Source organism: Eublepharis macularius, chromosome 9 (assembly GCF_028583425.1).
Source record: "Eublepharis macularius isolate TG4126 chromosome 9, MPM_Emac_v1.0, whole genome shotgun sequence".
NCBI classification, from domain to species: domain Eukaryota; kingdom Metazoa; phylum Chordata; class Lepidosauria; order Squamata; family Eublepharidae; genus Eublepharis; species Eublepharis macularius.
Window position 1 is genome coordinate 29,780,114 of NC_072798.1, and position 27,404 is coordinate 29,807,517.

A 27,404-nucleotide genomic window follows, 5' to 3' on the forward strand; every position below is an offset into this window, starting at 1 on the left:
GACGATTCAGCTTTTGTAATGGGAACTGTGTGTGTCTTCTCGGACAAAGAAGACCAAAACCATTGGCAGTTGGTTCCAGGAATTCCTATCATCCTTTCTGCATGCCCCATTTGATGATCCATTGCACCATCGAAAAAGAGAGATCCAAAGGAATTAGCAGAGAGGCACTGCCTCTAACCACCTGCAAACAGAGATCATCCACCAGAGCTATCAAGACTTTTAGAGTCCAAAATCCAGGCCTGAACCTCAGTGAGATGAATCAGGGCAGATATGTTGTCCAGGTATACCTGAAGTTGCAGCTGGCTTTAAACATTTTGCCACTACAAGCTGATCTGTGAGGCCAAGGAGAACTATTGCCTCCCTGACCTGTGTGTCGTTGAGAAGTGAGGCTAGAGCCCCTGCTGGAGATTGCTTTCTTCTGGGGGTGGGGATGAATGCATGGCGCCCTGTTCACAAGTTACAATGAATGCGTGCATGTAATCTGTGTATGGTGTACCGTTAATTTTTCTTTTTGTGTTGAGTAATTCTCATTACTTTCAGCACATGTAGAGATGAATGTGTGGTTTAAACTCCACATTTATCCAGGTACTGGTTGCTAGTGTCATTTGCAAAGTGAACACATATGGGATTTTTCTTACAAACAGATGTATGCACAAACATTCAGAATGTATGTGTTCTCACTGTAACGTGTACTCTCAGTCAGACCTTCAGTCTAACCTGGTTAGTATAGTCTCTTCTGACTGGCAGTGGTTCTTCAAAGTTCTCTGGCTGAGGCCTTCCCCATTACTTTCTACCTGGCTATTTTTTAACTGGAGATGCTAGGGATTGAACCTGAGACTTCCTGTATACAAAGTAGATGCTCTGCTATTGAGCCACATTGCAGAGGTTAAAGGCTCCCCTGCCCCTGAATCTGCACTGACAGAGGAAAGCCTGCTGTAGCTCATTTCTCCCCTGAGCAATATAATCTGAAGAAACAACAGGTGTGTATCAACTCCCCAAACTGTGCCACCTGTAGCAGGGAGCTCACCATCCCTAGAGACAGATGTTAGGGTGTTGATGGACTGTCAACCCCCCCACACACACACACCTGGCGGTCTAGGGAGCCAAAAGGAAAGCAAGCCTGGCACTACTGGAGCTTCTTCCCAGAGGCGGGTAGTGGCAGCAAGCCATGCTCAATGCCTCCTCCTGTGCTGCTGTCCCCCTCTAATTCTGGCTTCTTATGAGGCAGCGAGGCTTGTTTGTGCAATGAATCGATCCAGCCTGGAGTTGCTCTGCTACCACTCACCAAAGGAAGGTTAGACTCAAGCCTACAGTTGGCAGTATCTTTCTTTGCCAGAGCTTGCCGTGTGTGTATGTGGAAGAGTTATCAGTAGAATTTGTCTTCCAAAAATGTAAGTGCCCTTGGCCTTTGGAATGTGTCCTTGAATACAGGCCAATATTTTTACAGACGAATACCACAAATCATTATATTTGTTTGGCGCATCATGCAAAATGAAGCTTCTGCAATGTGATGTGCAGAATTTCAACACTGCCTTTATTATATTTGTGTCTTGCCTTTCACTAAGGAATTCAAGGTTGTGAGAACTCTTTATGCTAGAAAAGTTGTTAGACTCTGTACTAAAGGAAGACGCTAACATTCTATCACTCAGTTTGCATTTGAGGGAAACTTACCAAGTACACGTTGTTCTATTTATTAATGTACTAAAACATTTCTACAACACTTTTTTGGCATAAACCCTCACCCCCACCCCCTCCCGGCAGCTTTCAATCACATAAAACATGCTAACACAGGAAATAAAGGACAATTTTTAAAAAATAAACGTAAACAACTAGTTCATTTAAAACAAAGCAGCATTGTGATTCCTAGTTCACTATGGTGACCCCATTAATCCCAACTGAAGTACTAGAAATGTATGAGTATGTTTTTGAACATGCACATTGGCTCCTTCCAGTGAATCCGGGGAGGGGGGAAACACGTATGAGTGCTCCATGTATGTTCCTTAGAGCACATACAGGATTCTGTCCTAGGGCAGAGCAAATCTGTACACAAGACCATTATTCTCAAATGCAAAAGGAGATTTCGTAATCAGGAAGTGAGTTCTTTCTCTTTCTCACTGCAGCACTAACAGGAAGAGGCAATGGTGTGGGGGCTGGCTGGAGGCCCTCCAGGGAATCTGAGAGAACTCGGCCGAAGAAATGTATCAGGTCTTTTCATTTCTTCCAAATAAAGGACTAATCTGACCATTTGCCAATTTCGTTTTCCTCCCAGTTGACATGCATGACATTGACCTAAGACCGACAACATCCATCTAGAGAAAACATATTAATAGCTCTTCTTTTTTGGCATTGTCTTTCTTCCTGATAACATTTCTCTGAAACACACTTAAAAGTGTGGAACAGATCAAAGTGAAAAACAAATCAAACAAACTGAAACAGAGAAACTCCCAGGGTCTCTTTTTATGTGCCCCAAACTCAAGTTTTATTTGGGGAACTCAACTCATGTTTAATGTGGGATGGGGGGTGGGATTGGCTCCCATGCACTCATGGAGGCAGGAGGAGCATCTGCATTCCCTCCTTTCCACCCCACATGCTTTAACTATCAGAGAAGGGCCATACAGGGAGAGCTATTTGGCTTATAGCCAGCTCCACGTCTACCCCAGCGTGATTAGACAACATGGGCAGATCCTGACTCACTTTTAAAATAGCGCAAAAGGCAAATCACTATTTACAAGATTTTGCTCAGCCCTTTGACCATTTTCCAGTGCCTATGTAAACCTCAAAGGTATGACAAGTGCTCACAGCAACAGCCATTATATCCAGGTAGCAGTGCCAGGGGTTAGGAAATGACTGCAATCTGGGCATGAACTCTGACCAGCGCAAATGCCAGCAGGACAGAATTGGGCATGGTACAGTGGAGCAGAGCACAGCTAGTGCTGGGGAGTGTACAACAAAATAGAGCAACACGGTAATGTAATTGTCACAACAGAGAATCTCCCGTGTGGTATTATGTCTTCACAATTGTTTTAATAAAGGATATATTAATTGAGTACTGTTTCACAAATTTGTTTATACAGAGTAAGGGATGTAATAAACAATTTGTATATTCTTTTGTTTCTCTTGACACAACCATATACTACACCATATATTGCAACCTCCCTAGACCTCAATTATACAGGCATCTTATGCGTTCTAAAAACAATTCATTAAAGTGTCCCGTGCTCAAAGTGCTATCATAGATGTTATTAAAGTGCAATTGCTTTTGGCATCTTATGACACTATTTCTCATATAGAACTCGATTTGCCTTGCATACAGGTACAATACAGGTACAGTATAAGGGTAATTCCAGACACTTCCAATTCCAATTCCATTTGTTTTGGAAGTAATTGACAAATCAAAGAGGGATATGGAAGGTTAACTATGATGAATCTTTGACATCTGTGCTCTTTGAGAAAGAAGCTTGGAAACGGACCTTACAAGGATCTGGACCGTCCGTTAGAGAATGCAGTCACAGAACCAACTACGTGAACCTATGATTATAGGTCCTTTTGATCTGTGACATTCACAGTGTCTGGAATTACCCTTATACTGTACCTGTATTGTACCTGTATGCAAGGCAAATCGAGTTCTATATGAGAAATAGTGTCATAAGATGCCAAAAGCAATTGCACTTTAATAACATCTATGATAGCACTTTGAGCACGGGACACTTTAATGAATTGTTTTTAGAACGCATAAGATGCCTGTATAATTGAGGTCTGGGGAGGTTGCAATATATGGTGTAGTATATGGTTGTGTCAAGAGAAACAAAAGAATATACAAATTGTTTATTACATCCCTTACTCTGTATAAACAAATTTGTGAAACAGTACTCAATTAATATATCCTTTATTAAAACAATTGTGAAGACATAATACCACACGGGAGATTCTCTGTTGTGACAGTGCTGGGGAGTGGGCAAATACTCTGGGCAGCCAAGGCAGGCAGACTGGAGAAGAAGAAAGACAGACTGTGGTGAGCGGGTGGTTAACTGCCTCAGTAGCACTGGGCAGAGCACAGTTGAGTTAGCCAGCACAATGCTGGAGTAGCAACTGGAAGCAAGGAAGGGGCAATATGAAGAGGCAGCAGACGGAAGCATCCCGTCCCCTGAACAAGGACTGGACTGTGCCATTCCCTCTTACTCAAAGGACACCTCAGGGGAGCCCACCAGTGTTGCCGCAACCTTTCCCATGTTCCAGCTTCCTCTCCCATGCCCATATTTCTTACAGCTGGCAGACTCTCTCCAAAAAACCCAACAGTCATCTGATTCTAATACAGCAGAACACAGCCCGAAGAAGGAAAGAATCTCTCTGTGTGTGTCTCACATGTAAATCTAAATCTATTTATGTATCTAACAAATCTTATCCTTATAGCTGATACACCCCCAAAGGGGCTTAAACATTAATATAAAATTTCCTATTAATTTACAATCTAGTCAATCTATTTTATTTGTAATGTAACATAACATTTGCTTTATATACCGCCCTTCAGGACAACTTAATGCCCACTCAGAGTGGTTTACAAAGTATGTTATTATTATCCCCACAAGAAAACACCCTGTGAGGTGGGTGGGGCTGAGAGAGCTCCAGAGAGCCGTGACTAGCCCAAGGTCACCCAGCATTAAGGGATAGAGAGGGAAATGTAGAAAGAGGTGTGGAGGTTTCCACACACAGAGCAAATGGTTGGGGGACTGCAGGGGAATCATATAAGCAGCTACGCCTGTCTTTCATTTGGAAAGGACCAATGTGAAAGTCACTTCTAGGGCTTCTGCCTGCTTTGGGTTTTCATAAGGGCATACAGACATTGTTTGTAGGTTTTGCTTTCACCTCATTCTATACTCCCATGGCAAGACTATGGCAACACCAATAAAGGGATACTTTGCTCCCTTGATTAGGGTTGCTAGGTCCCACCAACAACTAGTAGGAGAGTGAGGGGGCTGAGGGGGTGGGTGACAGGTACTCACCCCAATTGTCTTCCCTCTGCCTGCATACTAGCACATGTGCAGTCCTACCAGTGAGGTCACTTCTGCTGCAACTGGAAGCGACATCATCACGTCAGTCACACCAAAAGTGTCACACAGGAAGTGATGTCATCAGTGGGCATGTGGGAATGTGCACATGACAACAACAACAACACTCGATTTATATACCACCCTTCAGAACAACTTAATGCCCACTCAGAGTGGTTTACAAAGTATGTCATTATTATCCCCACAACAAATACCCTGTGAGGTGGGTGGGGTGGAGAGAGCTCCAGAGAAAGGTCACCCAGCTGGCTTCGTGGAGGAGTGGGGAATCAAACCCGGCTCTCCAGATTAGAGTCCTGCGCTCTTAACCAGCAAACATGGCCACTTCCCCAGCCTGCCTGCCAATGGCAGGCAATCTCTGGGCAGCCTGCCTCCTCTCACTGATCCCCAGCTCTTGGTGGGCCGAGCCAGGAATCCTTCGAAGGCTGCCTGGCACTGGCGGGCACCTGGGAACCTGACCCTTGGTGCCAAGCTATCTGGGTAACGTTTCAGTTTCCATTCTCAAGAAGCCAGACCGAGCTGTCTGAGGAATAGATTTCACTTCCCTCCTCTTGCAAACAGCCTAGCCTGCTTTCTATAGGAGCAAGTGGGACTCTGAATATTAGGAATTATTCTGAATGTCTAGAACTATAAAACTTGGATTTGAAATTATTCATAACTCTTCTGAATACAACACTTTAAATATGTGATCCTATGTACTACCTGTTGCTTTAAGTATGATCCTACTGGGAAGTTCTATGTTTGTTTAATGTCAGTCTTAGAATTGCTTATGCTCTATTTCAGCATTTCTTCAGTTCAGTATTGGATTCTTGCTAATGCGATGTCTTTGTAAACTTGCGTTTATTTACCCTATGGCATTGTTTATTGAAATGTCCTTGGTACTGATTGTACTAATCTCACACTATGTAACCCGACTTAAGTCTCAGTGAGAAAGGCAGACTATAAATGACATAAATAAATAAAATAAAATTATCCAGCACTTCTTAATATTTCAGAATCCAAATTGCACGTTCCTATTGCCTTCTTCCAAAACATATCTGCTCACCAGTTAAGATGATCATCTGAGGCTCTGTAGTATATGTCCCTGATGGAGATAAGGTGGATGGTCCCCAGAGGCACAGCATGGGGTTTTTTTTTGTATGGAACTCCCCCAGAAAGACAAAGTTGCAGTCTTTAGATACCAGGCAAAAATACCTTTATTTTCCTTTTTTTGGATGTGTGTGTGTGTGCAATTTCCAAATTCTACATTCATTTTATAAGTAACATTGCTCTACTTCCTCTCTCATCACCTTATTTCTTTATTATCTTATCCAAAGTATCTTTCTTCTTTACATAAACATTCTGTGATTTCCTTTGGATTTAATGCTATGTTCTACGTTCTGGACTAGATACTTTATACCTCCTTAGCATTGGTTTTGGCCAACTATTTTAAGAAAGCTTTTCAAAAGCCTGGCAGAGATGTCCCAGTTCATCTTTCAAGTAAGAGATGACTTCCTTTACTTTTTGTGGTGAATCAAGAACTTCTATGCTGGAAGTGAAGGGGTCATAATGAAGAGAGAAAGGTTTCTTGATCCGACAAGCGTATTTTCTATTGAGGGAAAAAAAGAGACTGGGTACAATTTTTCAGAGGGTTAGCAATCACAAAGCTTTGAGGGGAAAAAACACCCAGTTCTCCCCTCACTGTTATAATAATATTATTTTAAAACAGCACTTTTTCAGAACTGCATGATAGAGCTAGCGTTACAAGATACCCGGGCTGAATCCACACACTCGCAGAGCGTCCCGGCGTTGCGCTAAATGTTCGCTAAACACCCGAAAGTGTAGCGTCTTTCTAGTGCGATCGCGCTAGAAAGATGCTACACTTCCAGGTGTTTCGCGAACATTTAGCGCAATGCCGGGATGCTCCGCGGGTATGTGGATTCAGCCCCAGTAAAAATTGACCAGAGGGCAGTTTGAAAATTATTGAAGAAAAACAAAAGAAGAGAGAAGTGACTATACCGGGGGGAGGAGAGTTAAAAAAGAATTACTAAGCAATTATTTTATTTGATTATTTTATACAGTATTAAGTAATAGTTATGTGATATATAAGAATAGAAATTAATTAATTAATTATGTTGCTGGCAGATAGGGGTGTAATTGAGAATTAACAGAATTAAAATTCATGAATACAAGAAGGGGGGGAATGAGAAGTAGCATATAGAATATAGGTTAAATTGATTGACTTATGCTGAAGGTATTTTTGGTTATAGCGATATTTAGAAATGTGCAGAACATGGGTCAAATTGATTGACTTATGTCGAATGTATATTGTGTTTATAGGTATATTTAGAAATGTGTAGAATACGAGCCAAATTGATTGACTTTATGTTATAAAGATAAGAGATATAAGAGGAAGTAAAGAGTAACATATAGAGTATAAGTTAAATTGGTTGACTTATAAATGTATTCATCACTTATGAGTACTCAAGTTATGTATAGGGAGGGATAAATTGTTTGTCCCATATTGATGACATTAGCATGAATAAGTTAGAGTACAGGATATTGAGAATATCACCAGTATTATTACTATTGAATAACATGCCAGGAATGTATTAGTTAGTTGATAAGTGAAGGGAAATTGACTTAGCACTGTGTTATAATAGACTAGCTTAGAAGAGTGTGAAAGTATATGTTTAATTGACAAAATAAGTTGAAATGAGTAGGGGAAGAATAGACAAAGGGTTGGAAAACTGTTGGAAGTCAACAAACGGGGGGGGGGGGAAGGGAGGGGGTTAGAACTGGAATATTAAAGTAATTTGATTGTTATAAATGACAAAATATTTCTAATTCCAATAAAAATTAAAAAAAAAATTGACCAGAGGGGATGATCTTCGCATCTGCTAACAGAGTCTCCACAGAGGATTCAGAGTCCTTCCTTCCATCATTTCTGGTGCACATGCATTGGTGCATATGTAGGGCAGATCATCAGGGCATTGTGGGGAACTCTGGGGTCTGTGTCTACCTTCCTTGTCCCCGTCTGAACATTTACAATATAGTCCAATGGTGAAGTTCTACAGGCCATACCACCCTTGTTTGATGATGCACAAGTAGTGCAGCTCTAAGCAGCAGACTTCAATGAGCTCAAAAGGATACAGCACAGTTTAGGATTGCCTGTAAATATCTCTGAATGGATTTGAACGATTGTACTCACTGTAGCTTAGCCTTTGCATCTTCAAAATGTTCTGCTACAAAGTAGACAGGCTGGAAAACCTGGTCCTGGTAAGGCCACACTGCCATTGTTTCTGGGTCAAAGGGTTTGTATTCTGGCTTCTTTGATAAAGCATACTAAGATAGAACAACAAGAGCAACAGAATGTATGAGCAGAGAGATCAATGTCACACAACCTTGACTTGCATTGAAGTTTGAACTACAGCAATTAGGCAGTGCCTTGACCTGGATAGCCCAGGCTAGTCTGATCTCATCAGCTCTCAGAAGCTAAGCTGGATCAGCCCTGGTTAGTACTTGGATGGGAATCACCAAGGAGGTCCAGAAGCTTGCAATGGCAAACCACCTCTGAGCATCTTGCCTTGAAAACCCTATGGAGTGGCCATGAGTCAGATGTAACTTGACGGCACGTTACAAGTAAGTAGCACTCAAAGTGCTGATTCAAACCATGGTGGGAAAGTAGTGGGGGAGCTCCCTCCATACAATCACCGGTGAGGCTTCAGGGGGAGCCCACAGTGGTGAAACTGGGTAGTGATGGAAGGTTTGATCTCCCACCAAAGACAGGCATTTCCCCCACCTTCCATTGCATGACATGATGAACAACTTTATTTCAGCTGTGTCCCAGGTTACTTCCTGTTGGCTCCCCCATATTTTCTCCCTTATGATGTCTATTTCTAATCATGTAATTTCTCCCAAAGATGTCATAAGAACTACGGAGGGGTGGGGGAGCTGTCTTGACTCTTTCTGTTTCAATAGGTTTAAAAAAGAGGGGGGAAAGCAATGTAAAATATAAGTAAATTGAATTCTGGCTTCTTGGTTAGCAGTGTATAGAATGTAAGATATCCCTTTGTGAATACTTTTGAAATCTAAACCAGATGTATTAGTAATATGTAGCAACATTATGCTTCCAGCAAAGTGAAAGAGCTGAGGCCTCAGGCGCAGTTTTCAAGAAGTCGCCTTCATTCTTTGCTGTGGGAAATTATGTTCAAAAATGGTCAGATGACCTGATTTAGCCCAGCACAGCCGAGGGGGCCTTGTTTTTCTGCAGATGAAGCCTGCAGCCCAGTGGGGTCTGCCAACAGAGAAGTATGGGCCATTAGATTTTACTGTACATAGGCTAGACTCCAGCCTGGGTGTTAACATTCATTTTACATAATGTAGAACAGCTGCCATTACTGTAAAATGTACAATGCAATGCTAAGTGTCTTGGGTCAATTTCTATAGCTCAGAAAACACGAGGTTGGCCAACAGGCAAACAGTCATTATGGATTCAGACTTGGTTGTATAGTTCTTGTCTCCTCTTTTAAAAGACAGCTCCTAGGTCTGTTGGTTGGTGAGAAAAAGGACGGAAGTCTTCTCTTAAGATGCAAAACAAACCTAAAGCTGAACTAAATGCTGCACATTCAGTATCAGTGGCTTAAAATATAATTTTGAAGCCAAACTTGCAGTTGTAGTTGGCTTGATTTGGGGTAGCTTTTGAGGGACCCAGAGTGGTGTAGTGGACTGAACGGTGGCCCAGTCATCATGAAGACCTGGGTCCCATTCCCCTTTCTGTGCTGAACCTCACTGGGGAATCTGGGGCCTCTTATTCCCTCTTAGCCTAACCCAACTCTCATGACTGTTCTGTGGAAAAGATGGGCATCACTCCATCTATGCCATCTGGAGTTCTTTGGAGCACAGACAGAACACAAACATGATGATGATAATATATAAACAACATGCTGCGGCTTCAGAGTGCTAACCTGGGACATAATCCCAAAGCAAAATGAACAAGAATTTCCTAAGAATTTCCTGCATGCACGGGAGATGATTTGTGATCCCCCCTTTTCCTCTGATTTAAAGATAAGCTTACAGTCACATGTTAGGTGGATTGGCGTTTTGTCCAAACTAGGCTCGAGTTTGTGTAATGTGTAAGGAGACCCCCGGTATGGTGCAGTGGCTAGAGTGATGGGCTAGGATTTGGGAATCCAGGTTCAATTCCACTCTGTGCCATGGAAGCTTGCTGGGTGATCTTGGGCCATTTATGAACTCTCAGCCTAACCTACCTCACAGGGCTGTTGTAAGAATAAAATGAAGGAGAGAAGACTGCTGTGAGCTGCTTTGGGTCCCAACTGGGGAGAAAGGCAGGATATAAATGAAATACAATAAACAATAAAATGAAACGAAAGCCAGTGAGTAGCATTGCCTGAGAGCACAGTAGCATAAGCAAGGCAATTAAAAACCAAATAATTAGCAGAATAGTGTATTTTTTAAAAAGAGGCAAAATTATGATCAAAGCACGCAGAATCACAATTAAATGATTAATGTATCAATGAAGAGGAAAGTGCAAGATTTGTTTTTTGGAAAAAGGATTCAAATAAAGGCCTGGGCAAAAAGGTAGATTTCTTAAATCTGCTTGTGCCACACTAAATGTGGCATCAGGTGAAGGGCTGCAGGCAGGGGTGGCATCCAGAGGGCAGGCACTGTGCCCCTTGTAGCCAGCCAGCTCACTTTGAAGGGAAGAGATAATAGAGCCATCAAAGATGATCTCATTCAGTGGTCATTCTCATAACCAGGGCTTTTTTTCTGGGAAAAGAGGTGGTAGAACTCAGTGGGTTGCCCTCGGAGAAAATGGTCACATGGCTGGTGGCCCCGCCCCAATCTCCAGACAGAGGGGAGTTTAGATTGCCCTCCGCACCACTAAACTCCCCTCTGTCTGGAGATCAGGGGCGGGGCCACCAGCCATGTGACCATTTTCAAGAGGTTCCGGAACTCCGTTCCACTGCGTTCCTGCTGAAAAAAGCCCTGCTCGTAACCAGGGACATGTGAGGAGCACAGACCAACAAGGAAAGTTATAGAATGCAAGGCTGGGCTGACACAGCATCCCACAGTGGCCAGCAATATATACCGCACGATTCCATGCATGGGGTTTCCTTTTCTGTCCAAACGGGCTGTTTACATAGCACCCTGGGATTTGGAATTCTAACCCATGGTGACTCTGACCAGGATGAACAAATTCTGAATTAACAGTAGTGTCTTCAGTATCCATAGCTATTATTTTATTACAACCTGCTGATGACTCAGTGCCTTCACTATTAACCAGAAATAGGATGAGCAGTTTTGTTTGACATAAGCTACATCCATAGGAGGCTATAGGCTGCCCTCTAGTGAGTATAATGGGTAAATGTATCTAATGTCAAACAATTAGGTTGTATGTATATAACCTCCAGGCAGTTGCTGTTTCTAAAAAGTCATCAGAGAGTGAGAAATGCTTTTTACTTACCACAAGCTCCCCGTAAGAGGAAAGGAGGCCTGCTCCATAGGCTCTTATAGATCCATCTTGTTTGCAGAGGCCAAATTCAACAGTAAACCAGTAAAGCTGAGAAACACATAAGAACATAAGAAGAGCCCTACTAGTCAGATAGGGTTGCTAGCTCCAGGTTGGAAAATTCCTGGAGACTACCCTCTAAAATAGGGATTTTCTCCAGGGGAACTGATCTCAATGGCCTGGGGATCAGTTGTAATTTCAGGAGATCTACAGCCACTACCTGGAGACTAGCAACTCAATGTGCCCCCCCCTTATTCAGCATCCTGTTTCCTGTAATGACCAACCAGATGTCACAAGAAAGTCCTCAAACAAGACAAGAAAAAGAGCCCTTCCCTACTGTTTCCCCCAGCAACTGGCATTCAGTGATATACTGCTTCTGAACATGGAGGTTTTCATTCATCCACGCCAGTGATTAGTCTATCCTGCTGGAATTTGGCTAGAACCTCTAAAAGCCATTTAAAGGTTGGGTCCACACATTAAAAAGTCTTTTTTGCAGATATGTTCTGGGAGTTCCTGGCTGGAAATTTAATTCCTGAACTATCTGGAACAAGACCACGGCCCATGAGGAGAAGAGATTTCAGCAAATACCCCCTCCCCTCGTTTCTCTAGCCTGAAACCCCCGCCCCCGCCCCCCGAGACACTATTTACCTGTTTGGGAAACTTGCATGTACTGATAACTTTTCCCAGTGAGGAAACTGGAAGCTTCCTGACCCCATCTCAGGCCAAGAAAATGGTAAGGTAGGGGGATGGCCTTGAGACAGTTCATGGTTTTTTTTGAGGGGGGGTATGAAAACAAAGATGAATGATTACATTATGAATGCTGCTTCAGAGAAACCATTTCCTGCTCCCCGTCACTAACACATTGTCATCTTGGTGTGTAGCTGTCACATGCCTGGCAAATGTACATGGGACAACATGAACTTGTGCTGGGCAAGTGTAACATGGGTAGTGCAAAATTTATGTCTTGACAATAGCTTGTGTCTTCATTCAGAACTGAAAAAGGGCTTATGGTTTTTCTGTTAATAAATGTGGATTTTATGGATATTGAGATGGGGGGGAATGTAAAAAATACAGGTGGGATCCTACAACCTTTCCCCTAACTGGCAAGTCTTGATCTGGAGGAAAATAATAGCAAGCGAATGGGAGTCACTTGGTAGATCTATAACCAAATTTAAGCTCACCTCCCACAAGCCAATGTGCCAGCAATGTGATTGGCTCAAGCAATTGTTAGGAAAAATGGCCCGATCACTAGAATTGACTTATGTGGCAACATCTGCAGGTAATTAGTCTGATTGGTAAATGTTGCTGTCAGTTATATGATCACTGTGTTACCCTTTCCTCAATCTTCCCTTCCCTCTGATCTTCTTCAATATGCCAGACCACCAGATGCCTGAATAATGGCCAGAATTGCGAATATCAGTGGTATTAATTTTTCAATTTGTATTAGATATGACAGCTGTATTAACAAATAACTAATACAAATTCAATTCGTATTAGTTATAACAGTCGTGTTTAAAAATTGTGTTTTGATTATCTGAATACAAATCCATTATTGTGTGTCTGGGATAAAATGTTGGGACTGGGAGCTGGCATTTATGATTTAGAGATGTATTTATTTTTTGCCTTGGAGAAAGTGACGTTTGGATTTTTTAAAGCACAGATTCCGAGATGTCCTCTGCCACGCTTGTCCATCTGGAAAACACAGAGCGATTGGTAGAGAAGCACCTCAGATTGCTTTGAAAATCTTGCCTTTTCAGCACTTGCAGTGCAATCCTAAGCAGAGTAATGCCTTTCTAAGTCCACTGAAGTCAGTTGTGGCTTCACTATATAAATGGGTTATACTTACTGTTGATAGCTTTTCTACATCTGCATCAGATGCTCCAAGAGAAGCCAGTCCAATGTCCTAAAGGAAAGAAGCATGTGATATCATGAGGCTGATAAGCTATGAGAGGGTCATATGACCAAAAAAAGAGCCCTGCTGGATCCATCTAACCCAGTCTCCTGTTTCCAACAGTGGCCACCAGCTGCCTTCATGAACCCTAAAGTGGTCTCCTGTTCTTTGACCCCAGCACTTAGTATTCAGAGTTATACAGCCTCTGAACATGGAAGGTCTATTTAATAGTGATGGTAACAACAACAACAACAGCAACATTTGATTTATATACTGTCCTTCAGGACAACTTAATGCCAACTCTGTTTACGAAGTGTATTATTATTATCCTCATGACAATCACACTGTGAGGTGGGTGAGGGGGGCTGAGAGAGCTCTGGAAGAGCTTTGACCCAAGGTCACTCAGCTGGCTTCAAGTGGAGGAGTGGGAACTCAAACCCAGTTCTCCAGATTAGTCTACACCAAACTGGCTCTCTATTTAGCTGTCATGGAGTATCCTCAGTGAACCCTGTCACATGAGGAAATTATATTGATGAGGTCTTTAGCTTAGGCATAAACATCTGCATAGTCTTCATTTATTACATCACGTTTCATTTATTATATCATGTGCAAAAAGAATGTAAAATACAACACCTGTGTTTCTTATTTGAATTACTCTTTAGCCAAGAAAAGGTATATATGGAAGTGAAACATGTTATTTCCAAAATGAAATACTGTAGTTTTCCTGGGCTGTGCCTATGTGATTGAAAGAACATTTGGCAACTTCAGTGCAGAACTGGGACCAGATTGCCCATTCTTAAAGCATTTCAACTCAACAATTCTTGGCTTGTTTTGAACCTATAACCAAACTTATCTGTGGCAGCCCATACAACATCAGAGAAGGGATGGGGTGGGAAAGACTTGGGCATTTATTGGCTGCCATATCTGCGTTAGAGGATCCTGAGAAGATGTGGCATGGTTATGGTTACACCGTATAGACTGGAGGGGGGGCTCTATTGCTACTCAGTGGTAGCAGTAAGTAGAAAAACATAGCTACCGCCCATCTTTTGGGTCCTTCAGGGTAGAAGTGCTAGCATGTGTCATGAGCATGCAGTCATTTCTGATCCAGTAGAGATAGTTAAGAATTCACTTAAGGATAGGAACATTACCTGTGAGAACTGGGCAAATTCCTTGTCCGCTAACATGGGAACATGGCCCAAGAGTTCATGACAGCAATCACTGTAAAAACAAATCATGCTTTAAAAATCATGAAATGCGTTTCTTTTACATGGCACACTGGATTGCTCAGTTGTGTCCTGGAGAATGTGAACATATGTTTAAATCCACCAATGCAGCAGAAGACAAGGCAACCATGATTTCTCCCACCTGGTGCTCTCAAGATCCTGTTATCATCTCTCATCTTCCATTTGTTGCATCCTGCACAGTATAGCTTGTGCTCATTATGGGATTCTGCTCATTGTGGCAAGTGGTGTGTTATGGTGGATGACAGAGCCAGGCAAGGGATCAATTGAAGAAGCCCTCTGTTTGCCTTGTCTCCTGCTATCAGGGAATTTAAGGAGGCATATTCTCTTGGTTGCAACCTGACAACCACACCAAACAACAGGAGATTGTCCATCCGTCCGTCCGTCCGTCCGTCCATCCATCCATCCATCCATCCATCCATCCATCCATCCATCCATCAATCCAATGTTAGCTAAATGCAATCCTAATTTGAAAGAAATGTAGGGCCTGCAGGCCAGGTATCAAAATGTTCAAAGTCAACACTGCCTTTTTGAGCTGGAAGAGAAATAAAAGTATCTCATAGACTTCATTCATTCAATGGTAATTCATGGATCCAAGTCTAGGGGTTAGAAGTCCATCACGTACTACCTAACTACTGTTTGACAATGAAATGTCAACAAAGGCCATTAAAATCAAGAGACTGTTTTGTTAAATTACGAAATTTTGTATTTCAAATGCTGTTGATGGATTTTGACATAAGACTAGCAGAATATCATAGACTGAATATAGACAGGGAAATGATAAATCATAGAAATTCTAGTGTTGTGTGTGAACCTGTCAAAAATGATTGATGGTGACAGATGAAACTATGTCAGTGCCAAATCTAGTCATATTCTTGAAGATTTAAAAGAATATTTTTCTGCCAGTAGACAGACCCCATTGGCTACTTCTTGAGAAGCAAACTCTAGTTGAGGGCCTACCTCCTCCCACCCTCCAGTTACCATCAGCAAGGCCAGAGGCAGAAGAAGTCACAGCCAGACACCTTCAGCCATGCCTTGACTGAGACCCTGTTGAGAATCCTCTTCATGAGAACCTTTCAATGATATTGTAAGTTATATCCTGCATTACTGTATGTTCGTAATTTGTATTACCGAAAGTGGCCATTTTTTGTCTGGAAAAGCAGGGTACAATAATATAAACATAACATTATCTCCTCACTCCTACTCACGGTTCTGGGGAATGCATCGGGGAAGATGAATGTCTTATATACTGTGTGCTGTGAAAGACACGAAATGCCAGGCCAGCAAGGAAATCTCGAGCAGACAGAAGTCCTGCAGCTGGTCTCAGCTGAAAGCCTGTTCTCTCTGGAAGAGAAATGAATAGAACGGTAACATCTGGAAATAGAAGGTCATAATGGGTATGGCCCTTGAATGATCTACATAGTTCCTGTCTGTGCCTGAACATAAGAACAGTCAAAAGAGAAATCAACAAGTTCTTTGCCATCTACATAACAGATGATCAGCAGACTACCAGAAACTTGACAATGGCATGAGTTCTATCTAATTTCTGAAGAAAATTTATCTAGCCTAAGAAGCCTTTGTCCAGATTAAATGGCTCTTCCTTGGAAAGAAGAACTGAGAAGAACTTGGAAGAAGGCTCTTGGCCTGAGGAGAGCTCCAAACTTTCTTTGAGCGGTAGGATACACTCCAGTTAGGGATGTGTGAACTGCTTCAGGTTTGGTTTACTTCCTGATCACTGCTTGTGATCTCACCACCAATATATTGACAACAGTATCGAGATGTTGCTCAACCACTCATCAGCGATCACTGGGTGCCTTCTCACCTAGCACAGCACACATGTGTACTGTCTCTTTACAACCTGATTGTGCTGCTGCATAGGCATACTTCTTTGCTTTTTAAATATATCATGAATGTCTTGGAATATGAATTAGTTTTAAAGCAGACCTTACCTTTCACTGTTACCATTAATTATTGTCAATTATAGCGGCCAATATGTGTGGTTTGGCTGGGATTTTGTACATTCATGGTTTTGCAAAGAATTATGGGAATGGAACTTTCCTATCGTATTAGTGATTTGGATTCTTAACCCACGCACCTACCTGTATCACCTGATTTATTGTTCGGTTCCAAACACCACCACTTGATTGTTGGTTGCCATGCCAACAGTTGCAAAAGTGTTTTTTTTAAATTACCTTTAAAATGATTGTTTGGTTAAATGCACATATACAATTGATAACTATGCAAGTGCAAAAGTAGGTGAAATATCAACATGTATAGAGCAACAGTACTGTACTGCGCATGCAGAAAATAAGGTACCAGGGACACTGTAGTACAGCTAGCAAGTAACACAGCCACAATCTGCCTCTCAAGTAGTTTGAGATTTTTCCATGCAAATAAATAATCAAATCTGTGGCTCAGCTCACCACATTTGCAGCTACTGAGCATGGTAAATTGGACAGCTGAACTCACAGTGACAGTCTCTGCATTCCTAATCCAATACATTTACAGGTGACGCAAGCAGCTTGATTAAAGTTTCCCAAAGCCATTAAAGTTTTCCAAAGTTCAGTGTCTCAATCTCAGTGTCTCAATTAAAGATCATTCATTGATTTGAAAGTTATCTCATGGCATATGATTGAGAGCCAAGCTACAAGTGATGAATTACACTTGCCTGGCAAGTGAACTGACTCACGTGTATTCTTCCCTGTTCACTCGCTCTCCGCTTGATCAAGTGGAGCACAAGTGAATGGCAAGTGAACAGGGAGGAATACACGTGAGGAGACATGGGCACAAACCAAAAAAATTTAATGCCGATGACGATCCCGAAGTCGTGAACCGTGAACTGCAATGGATATTTCCCGTTGCGGACATTTTCCGAAATCGTGAATGGACATTTCCCGAAGTCGCGAACCGCGAACCACAATGGACATTTCCCGTTGCCGAACTAGTTCATGGTTCGTGGTTCGTGGTGCTCAGAATGGCCCCCATTGCACTTAGAGACCCCATATTCACAGTGAGTGTATAGCAGGCTCTCCTCCAGCCAGCACCCAAGTTTGGTCAAGATTGCAATAGGGATCTTGGAGTTATACCCTCTCCAATCTGAGGCCCCCAGGAAACTCCCACAAAAATCCAAGCTCAGTTATACTCTCTCTGTCTCTCCCCAAAGGCTAGCAAGTAGCAAGCAACAGCTCTCACACTCCACTGCTCGCTGAAAGTGAAAACCAGAACTGGGAGCGCAGTGCTTTTTATAAGCTGAGGTCCCATAGAGCAACGCAGGAGGTCTGTGTTTGGCCGTCAGAGCTGCCTATCAGGGTTTGCAGGGATGAGATTGGAGTGCCTGTGGCTACAAAACACCCCCTCTCCCTCCCTCCACCGGGTGTCTTCTCTCAACTTGTAACCACTTTGCAGCTCCATGGTTGGAAGGAAGACCTGCTGATCAAGGTAAGCTGGGCTTCCATTAGGGTTTCCATGGCGACAGAAGGAGCTGACTGTCTGGCTTCCCAAACCGCGGCCAAATGCACCAAACCAGGCTTCTTCCAAATGCTGGTTTGTTTGCCGTGGACAATCACGAACTGCCGGATCGCAATTGCGCAATCGCCAATTTCGTGGGTTTTTGAAGTTAGTAATGCGGTTTGTGCCCATGTCTACACGTGAGTCTGTTCACTTGCCAGGCAAGTGTAATTCGTTACTTGTAGCTTGGCTCTCAGTTTCACTGCTAAAGCAAAACATGCTTGAAACATAAGCGGCTTCCACATAGGACACTTTACGCACCCATGAAGATGGGTTTGGATGCAAATATCAGACACATGAAGCTAGCTTTTCCTGAGCCAAACTGTTTTTCTATCAAGGTCACTACTATCTATTTTGACTGACAGCTACTTTCCAGGGTTTCAGGTAGAGGTCCTTTCACATCACATATTATCCGATCTGCTGGGGACTGATCCTGAGACCCTCTGAATGCAAAGCAGATGCTGTGCCCTTGAGCCACAGCGCCACCCTTAAGCTAATCTTTTACCTTCTTAGCTGAACCCATGCTACCCAATTTGCCAAATGGGTACCTTTCCTCAATGAACTATGGGGAGGAGGTAGTAGATAAGGAAGGCCCCATAGCTCAGTGGTAGAACACATGTTATATGGCTTAGTGGAATAACCTCTATTTTGCATGCAGAGGATCTCACATCTGGTCCGTGGCCCTTCTGGTTGATGAGAACAGAATAGGGCCTGTTGTGCCACTGCTTAGATTTGTAAGCAAAAGTGAGTATTACTGTGTAATTGCTGCTGTGTGTTTTCAGGCATACTGCAATGCCATGGAAATTTCTCTGACCTATATGCACACACCCTCCCTCTGTCAACTGAGGAGGTCTTTTACTTCGAGCAGAGGATTTCTCTGTTGAATTGTCACAGTACCTTCCTTCTGTCTACTGCATAATAATTGCCAATGTGTTCTTTTTGTGAATTCTGTAATCTCAGGTTACCAACTCTCCAAATAGCAATGAACAAAATCATGGAACACTTATGTTAAAAAAAGAAGAAGAAGAAGAAGAAGCTCTCAGATTCTTAAGCCTGGACATCCCAAGAGATTTGTATTTGGGGGGGCAGTTGCAGAGGCATTTGTAAAGAAGTAACTTGTAAAATTTGTACTTGTGATTTATAGCTGTCCAATAAAAACAAAACTGCAATAAAAAACTGGAGGTGAGGCAGAGCTTGTTGGACTGGCTGCTCCATGACTCCTGGAAGCCCAAAGAGAGTTGAGAGAGAAGTCATGACTCATGAACAATTGCCGTACAGGAATCTATAGGGGGGGGGGAAATCCCCTTCACTCTTGGTCTTCAAGAAGAGTAATATACAATTTTTTACACTCTGGTTATTTTTCCTGCTTTCAACTAAAACTCATGTACGGAAATACGTTCATTGCAGAGTAATGGAATAATTGTATTTGCATTCATTTTTGCACTTTTTCTGCAACTTTTCACGTAAAAAAAACAGCTATTGTACAGAAAAATAATACTGATCTACCTAACATGGCCGTTGTAATAATCATTAAGATTATCTGACACCTGGCCTCTTCCACTGAAGGCAGTGGGGGTGGGGGGAGAGAGGGGGGAGGATGAGGACTGTTCCATTGTATACTGTTGCTGCTGTCTTGTTTGTGCTTTTATTGTGTTATGAGCCACCTCACAATTTTTTAAAAACTGATCTGAGGTATATAAATAGCTCAGATAAAAACAAATGAAGGGTTCCACACACTTCAAACACTCCAAATTGTTCTGACAGTTTCAGTCAGAAAGGGCTCTAGAATTTATAATGATAAATATGTGAAAAGAATAAGTGCTGGACCCTGATAACTTAACAGACTAATACTCTATTTCATGAACTGATAGGCATAAAATTTGTGATGTCATTCCCGTCTTTGGCTATCCAAAGAGACACTTGAAGGCAGCTAGCTACACAAAGTTTGTGGGTCCTTTATACACAGGACAATTTAAATTTATTGAGGCTATAGGGCTCTTTAGACTTCCTAGGCAGGGCAGGCCACATGTTATAGATCCTTCGGTGCTTAAAGGGAGCTGTTCCTACCTAAAGGACAGAGATTCTGTCTGTTACAGACAAAAACCAAATAGATGAACCATTTCCCAGCATGGAGATGCCATAATGAGAATCACTTCACCTGGTTTTATTTGCCTGCTTGTTTAGTAGCTGTAAAAAGCAGGAATCTCTCTCTACTTTGAACTTTATACCTCTTGGCCACAATCCAGTGCCCCTAACCAGGGCTTTTTTTCTGGGAAAAGAGGTGGTGGAACTCAGTGGGTTGCCCTCGGAGAAAATGGTCACATGGCTGGTGACCCCGCCCCCTGATCTCCAGACAGAGGGGAGATTAGATTGCCCTCCACGCCGCTGAGCGGCACGGAGAGCAATCTAAACTCCCCTCTGTCTGGAGAACAGGGGGCGGGGCCACCAGCCATGTGACCATTATCAAGAGGTTCCAGAACTCCGTTCCCCCACGTTCCCCCTGAAAAAAAGCCCTGCCCCTAACTAAGGGCTGGCTCAGTCCAGAGTGTATACAGAATAGTTTGTCTGGAAAACAGGAAAGAAAAGGCTCAAGCAGGTAGTCCATTTGAAAGCACCACTGAGTGGCATTTACCAGCCACCTAGGACTATGCGGAGCTGAAATAATATGGTGCCACAACAGCTTGCCTTTTAAAAATGAAGAGACCACTTGCAGCTGAGGGATAGAGCCTGCTTGGTAACCACAGTGTTTTTCAAGCTGACGAAAGGCATCCAGGTATTGCTTACAAGCATGCGAAGGGTAAAGACTTCTCAGCTTCTGGTAGATCTCTCTCCTGAAAGTAAGAACAGTTGTTAGCTGGCAATCTCTAGGAACAGTATCTTTTAATTGGCATCTCTAGGGAAAGCATCTTTTAAATGACACATCACACATATGTCCTTCCTCTTAGTTTAACAAGTATTTATTTATTCATGGTGGGGAGAGAAGATTTACTGGGATTTTATTTTTTAAAAGTGCTACAGATCTACCCGCAGTGAAGTGCAAACTTTTTATACACGGTAAGTTTGTGGAATATGGAAATTTGGAAAAAAGGAAGAGAAAGTCTAAAAGGTTTCTCTGAACTTTCAAAACAAGTGGTTTTACAACAAAATGAAGTTACAACAGTATGCTGTCTTTGTTTTACAATAATATGAGGTTACAACAATATGTTGTTTTTGTTTTACAACAATATGAGGGTATATGAAAATATGTGGTATAAAAATCAGAGAAATACTGAAGCTGAAAAGTAGAGTCCATTTATGTGACTAACTGAGCATGTAGACATATTTCTTTGTGAATTTTCTAATAAGAGGGTGGGACAATAGCAGGTTTAGGGCCATTTCACACATTAATAAGATTAATACACATTAATCTCATCTACAAATTACATTTGAACACGTAAAACAAATTGCACCATTATGTGTGCCAACCAAATAGCACTAAAACCAAAATCTGAGGTGAATTTGGACGTTTCTTCTGATGTGCAACATACAAGGAATTCTGAAGGAAGCTTACAGTGTTCCAGTAAGACTAGGAAAATGCCTCTCTGGAATTTCTTGCATCGCTAGCGAGGATTGAATGACTTGTCCAAATAACCATTAGTAGATAGTCAAACCATATTTTATAAGGTACCAAGTTTTACATTAAAAATCTGGAAGAAGAGTTGTAGAACGTTAGCTGAGACCACACAAGTAATTCCAAGTACACATTTGAAAACAAATGTACAAGAAGAAGAAGAAGCCAGTGCAAATACAAAATAATGGGATATTTCATCTTGGTGACATCTTTCACAGAATGAGAAAAAGGGTTGCTTCATGTGTCATGCAGCAACATATTTTTTCCCCCTGGTATACCACATAAAAGATGAAGGGAGGAATGCTTGTATAAGAGGCGGACACATGGAGTGGAAAATCATGACCGACATTTATGATTCATTCACCATGGCAAACACCAATATACATGCAGCAAACAATCCACTTTATAAAGTACCGATCAGCCAAACCGATTCTTCGTCCAAGAGCATCTTGAACTGAACTGCATTTAGAAGACTGACAAGCAAGCCAGAACACTTGAATCTGAGAGAAAAGCTTCCTGTGGTGGAACTGCAAGGCTCTTATTAGGGTTGTTAAGAGAAATTCTCTTAATTCCTCTTTACCCCGTTTCTCCCTAAAATCCAATAATCCCTTTCTTTACCTCTTTTTAGGAATTTGAAGACCATTTTTAATCAATGCCTTTTGATCAAAGAGAAATTTGAAGAAAGGAGGGGCAGAAAGGGAGGTTCTGCAGATTTTAGAATTTCACTCTGTGGATGCTCAGAGACAGGCAGTGTCCCAAGCCTGCCTATCTTCCAGCTATAGCACCACCTTGGGGTGCATAATGTAAAACAACTGCAACGACTGAAATTACAAAAGGGCCCCTTGATTTCTCTTTGAAGAGAAATGAAAGAGAAATCTTGTCCTTAAAAGAGAAATAAGAGAATAAGAGAAATCAATGGCTATATCTAAAAAAGTGAATTAAAAAAAAAATTCCCCACACCATAACAACCCTAATGCACTATGCTGGGTTGATTAATATGGTTAGGGAATGGATCACGCAAATAAAAGGCTGAGGAAATAATACATCAGCATCATGAATAAAAGATTTTCAATCACTAAACAAGCAAATAAATATACAGCTTCTTTACAGAGTACAAATCACACATATAACTTCTACACTACAGATAGGGGTGCCAGATGGGTCCATCAAAATACTAGATACATCTTGCCTCTCTAGTCACCCGAGGTTGTCTCTTTGCGCAAGAGCAAAGTGTGTGTGCGCTCCTGGCCCTGGCACAATGACATCATTTCTGGAAGTTGTGTCATTCTGCCATTGTGGGAGGGCTCCTCTGCTTTGCAAGGGGTGGGAGAGGCAGATAGGTAGAACATGAGCCCCCTGCATTCCTCGGTGGCCTGGGCAGCCATGCTTCCTTTCTCTTGAAGCAGCAGCTGGGGATGCTGGCTGCTAGAACCATGGAGGGAGGAGGGAGGGAGGCAGAGTGTGAGCCCCCCCCCTCTCCTTGATGGCCAAAGCAGCTATGCTTACTTTCTCTAGCAGCAGCCACTGAGGCTGGCTGCATTCAGTTTCCCCCAGAGAGTCCAATAAAAAAACAGCCTGTCGGGTGAAAGCCAGATGTCTGGCAACCCTATGACTCGCAATGCGCTGACATCACTTCTGGAAGTGATATCATCATGTTGCTGACCCACTATAACTACTCTAGTACTTGGGCAAAAACTCTATGGTTTTTTCCCCAAAATACCAGGGCTTCCCCTCGCAACCTGAAACCAGTAAATCCCCCCCATTTCCCCCCATTTCTTCCCCTGCCAGCCAGCTGAGCAGTGGCGGGGGTTGGGCGGCTGGCAGTGGCAACACTATCCAACCCAAACTTGGCAACTTTTATCACAGAACCAGATGGATAATGGGCAAAATAGCTTTTATCTTTGTTATCTTATTTTGTGAGGTGGAGGAATAAAACAACTTTCTATTTTTCAATGGCTCCTTTGCTGACCTTTTGAGCGTGCCTCTCTCAGGGGCCTTAAAGAACACAACTGTCTTTAGGCCTCAACTTCACTCTTTTCATATAACTATTCGATTCATAGAGATGCATCTCAAAGCCATCTTTTATCAGTTCATAAAAGTGTGCTACATATCCTGCATTTTAAAAGTACACATTTCATTTTACTTCCACAGTTTGATTCTATATTCCCCAGACAGTTAGAGAAAAAAACAGACTATCCAGGGGAAAACTGGACACCTGGCAACCCTGAACACAGGACAAAGAGACTTGAGTGAATGGTTTTGGTTTGGGTTTACTAAGCTTAAAATTACACTTCCACTGGACATGCTTTGAAGTCCTTAATATGTTTATTACTGAAGTGAAAAATCTATGGGATAGTGTATCCCATTCACAATGCAAAAATGCTCCACAACCTAAGTTTCATTCACTGGAAGTATTTAGCCCTTGAAAAAATAATTTGAAGTAGTCAGCTTCAGATTTCTAAAATAGCACAAAATATGAAACTGTTTTCTTTCTGATGCACACTTTAGGAATGATTTTTGACCTCTCTTTTGCATTTTATGATTATTGCCTTAGAAAGAGTCTTTCATTCTCTCCCTTTTAAAAAGGACCCACCTATTTAGCTCTTGGAAAGGAAACAAGTAATCATACAATGGCAGAGAGCCTTGTGGAAAGTGGTTTTGCTTTTTTGTTTTTGGTTTTTTAATTCACCTCTGGGGTTCTAACACGTTTGTAAACATTGTTTTATGAAAATTGAGATCATTCTTGGAAATGCTGACCGAGGCAAATGACCTTTTCCTGTTTGGGTATTGTATTTCTTATTTCTTTTGCTGCTGAAGTGTTGCTAGGAAGGGTGATAGCCAGGATCCCACAATGGCTGTCTCTGTTTTAGATAAATGTTGAGGCTTAGCAAGCATGGGCGTAGCATTCAAAGCTATGGGCTGAGAAACAAAGACGCAGGCTTCCAATAGTGGCTATTGTTAGTAATGTCTAAATTGCACGAGCCTTGGACAGCTTCCACCAAGCAGTCAGGAAAAGTTCAGGAGACCAAGACAGGAGACCCTTGCCTGGCTGGAAGGAATATCCACCGGAAAAGTATAGAAAACAGAAGGATGTAAAAAGTGCAAGGTATTTCATCCTCAATTCTACCTCTTAGGCAGGTTTTGTGATACAGTGCACTACTGCAATGTGGCTCTCAGAAAATGAATTTTTAAAATGTATTTATTCAGGACCTACTTCAGGTAGGCATTTTATAATTTAAACATTCTAACTGTAGACCTGTGTCTGGAGATTCTTGGTCTGAAAGGACAAACACATTCCAGGCAGCTGGAAAGCAGGGTTAGGGAATAAGATCTTTTTTACCAAGGCTGTACATATTCTAATCTGTATGCCTTATCTTTGTACTGAAAATTCTGATATTGATGTTTCTATGATTTTTATTGCATTGTTTTTATTTTGTGAGCCACCTCAAGTATGTCTCTGGAAAGGCGGCATAAACATTTCATACGTACATACATACATACATACATACATACATACATACATACATACATACATACATACATACATACATGCATACCCCCTTGTTGCCCAGAAGTTCCCCTGCCCCTCGCAGCCAATAAATCAGCCTGAAGGCCCCAAACATGGAATCTTGTACCTCTGATGTATCAGACAAGGTAAAATGGCCACCAGGGTCCCTCTCCTATTTGCTGAAAGCATATTCTCTGCTATTAAAGAGAACTTTAAAACTAGCCATACATGGAAGGGAAATAAAATGCCAGCCAAATCCAAGAGCACCCTAAGGCACTTATCATTAAGGGCTTGTCTTGGATGCTTTAACTCACCCATCTGATAGCTGTGAAAGATGCACTCTCTGTCCAGAGTAGTAAACTACTCAGTTGCATCAGGAATGAAGGCAGGTGTCCTGCCTTGCCCAGAAAAGCAAGACACAGACTCAACCAGTTGCTACCACCTCCTAAGCCAGTCCGTTGTCTTTTTGCTTTAATGCAGTCAAGTTCCTTACATACTCCGCTGACTCTCAGCAGCCCCTCATAGCTCTGCCAGTGCAGTGTAGTGGTTAGTATTTCAGATTAACATCTGAGAGACCCAGGTTCAAATCCCTGCACTGCCAAGGAAGCTCACTGGGTAACCTTGGGCCACTCACACACACTCAGCTGCATTTTGCTCACAGGGGTGGGGGGGAGAGGAGAGTGACTAAGCTGTTTGGGGTCCCCCATTTGGGATAAAAGCAGGGTATAAATGACAATGTTTTTAAAAAATCACCTTCCAAATTCAAATCCCAATGATCCAACAGACAAAAAAATGTATAAAAAGAGCTCTTTTGCCCAGCAATTTGGATTTGGCCACCCTTAGGACTCAGTCACGGAACCAGGAAAGGACTCTCTCACCTCAACCTCCTTCAAAAGCACAAACTGCTTTAAAGGCACTTAAGAAAGGTTGTACATACCTACATGGATTAGTTTGTATAACATCCCTGTTAGTGCTTAAGACAAGGGTGGCCAACAAGGGAAGCCTGGACTGCGTCCCTCTTTCCAATGGCCTCCTAGGATTTTCCTATTGAGATGGTTGGCAGTGGCACTCCGGTTGACAGGGCTGGATCCAGTGTCGCCGGCACCTGAGGCAGCTGGGCTGCGTGATGACGTCACCGCATGTGATGTCTTCATGCAGGGCTGGTGCGCACGGGGGGGGAGGGGCTTCCAGCCCTCCCGTTCAGTTGCTCTGTGGGCCAGGCACAGCCAGCTGCCCTGGCCACTGGCTGAGCCTGGCCCACAGAGCAACTGAATGGGAGGCTGCCCGCTCAGCTACCCCACGCTGCCCCAGCATGTGCTCCTGGCCGGTGGTGGCAGTGGCAGCTCTGTGGCATGCGCCCCTGCCCCTAGGCTGATGCCCCTCCAGCACCTTAGCGCCCTGAGGCGGCTGCTGGGTCGGCCTCAATGGGCAGGCCGGCCCTGCCTGTTGATGCCCTGGTTGAGCTATGGAAAGAGGAGATGATTCAGACCATTGACACGATCACTTCTAGGCACCGTCTCTCCGGTCTAAAAGCACGGGCAGCCCCTTAGTTTCCTAAAGGGCTGAAGGATATGAAAATATAAGATACAGCAACAGCGGAGAAAGACTTAAGACAAATCCAACAAGACATGAGTTAGAATAAAGTCTATTCTTGCATCAGTGGTCATGGTGAAGAAACCATACTTCTTTGCCAAGGCTGCGTCCACAGAGTTTAGGCCTGCAGAACTTGTCTGGATGATCAGGGGCTTATTGAGACCTGGCCAGTGGAAGGGGGTAGATTGCTAGGTGACCAGTTGGTTCAACTCTTTGTGGATAAAATCTCTCACAGTTGTACCAATATGGACTCTCCATCAGTAATGGCAGGGCAAATGTTTCCAGGGTGCCAGCTCATCCAGTTATATGGAATAATTTTCAATTTATTCAGTCTGAGGCTGTGGACAGGATTCTAGGAAGCTGGAGGCCTCACATCTGCTTATATGTCCCTCACCCCTCCTGGTTGCTTAAATCTGCTGGGGGTGAGATAGCTCACTGGTTCCAAGGGACAGTGAATGTCTCCTTGACAGAAGGGGTGTT

At 42.7% G+C, this 27,404-nt stretch overlaps 1 protein-coding gene across 1 annotated transcript in view; it reads right to left on the reverse strand.

The window, feature by feature from the left end:
* Window positions 1-6,491: 6,491 nt before the first annotated feature.
* Window positions 6,492-27,404, reverse strand: part of LOC129335831 (tyrosine 3-monooxygenase-like) — a 36,516-nt gene continuing 15,603 nt past the window's right edge. Inside the window, exons 6-12 of the mRNA XM_054988646.1 lie at window positions 20,899-21,044; window positions 15,915-16,050; window positions 14,614-14,683; window positions 13,421-13,477; window positions 11,530-11,625; window positions 8,254-8,387; window positions 6,492-6,651 (exon numbers count right to left, since the gene is read on the reverse strand). Coding sequence (XP_054844621.1) covers window positions 6,492-6,651; window positions 8,254-8,387; window positions 11,530-11,625; window positions 13,421-13,477; window positions 14,614-14,683; window positions 15,915-16,050; window positions 20,899-21,044 — 799 coding nt within the window. The remainder of the gene's footprint in view (window positions 6,652-8,253; window positions 8,388-11,529; window positions 11,626-13,420; window positions 13,478-14,613; window positions 14,684-15,914; window positions 16,051-20,898; window positions 21,045-27,404) is intronic.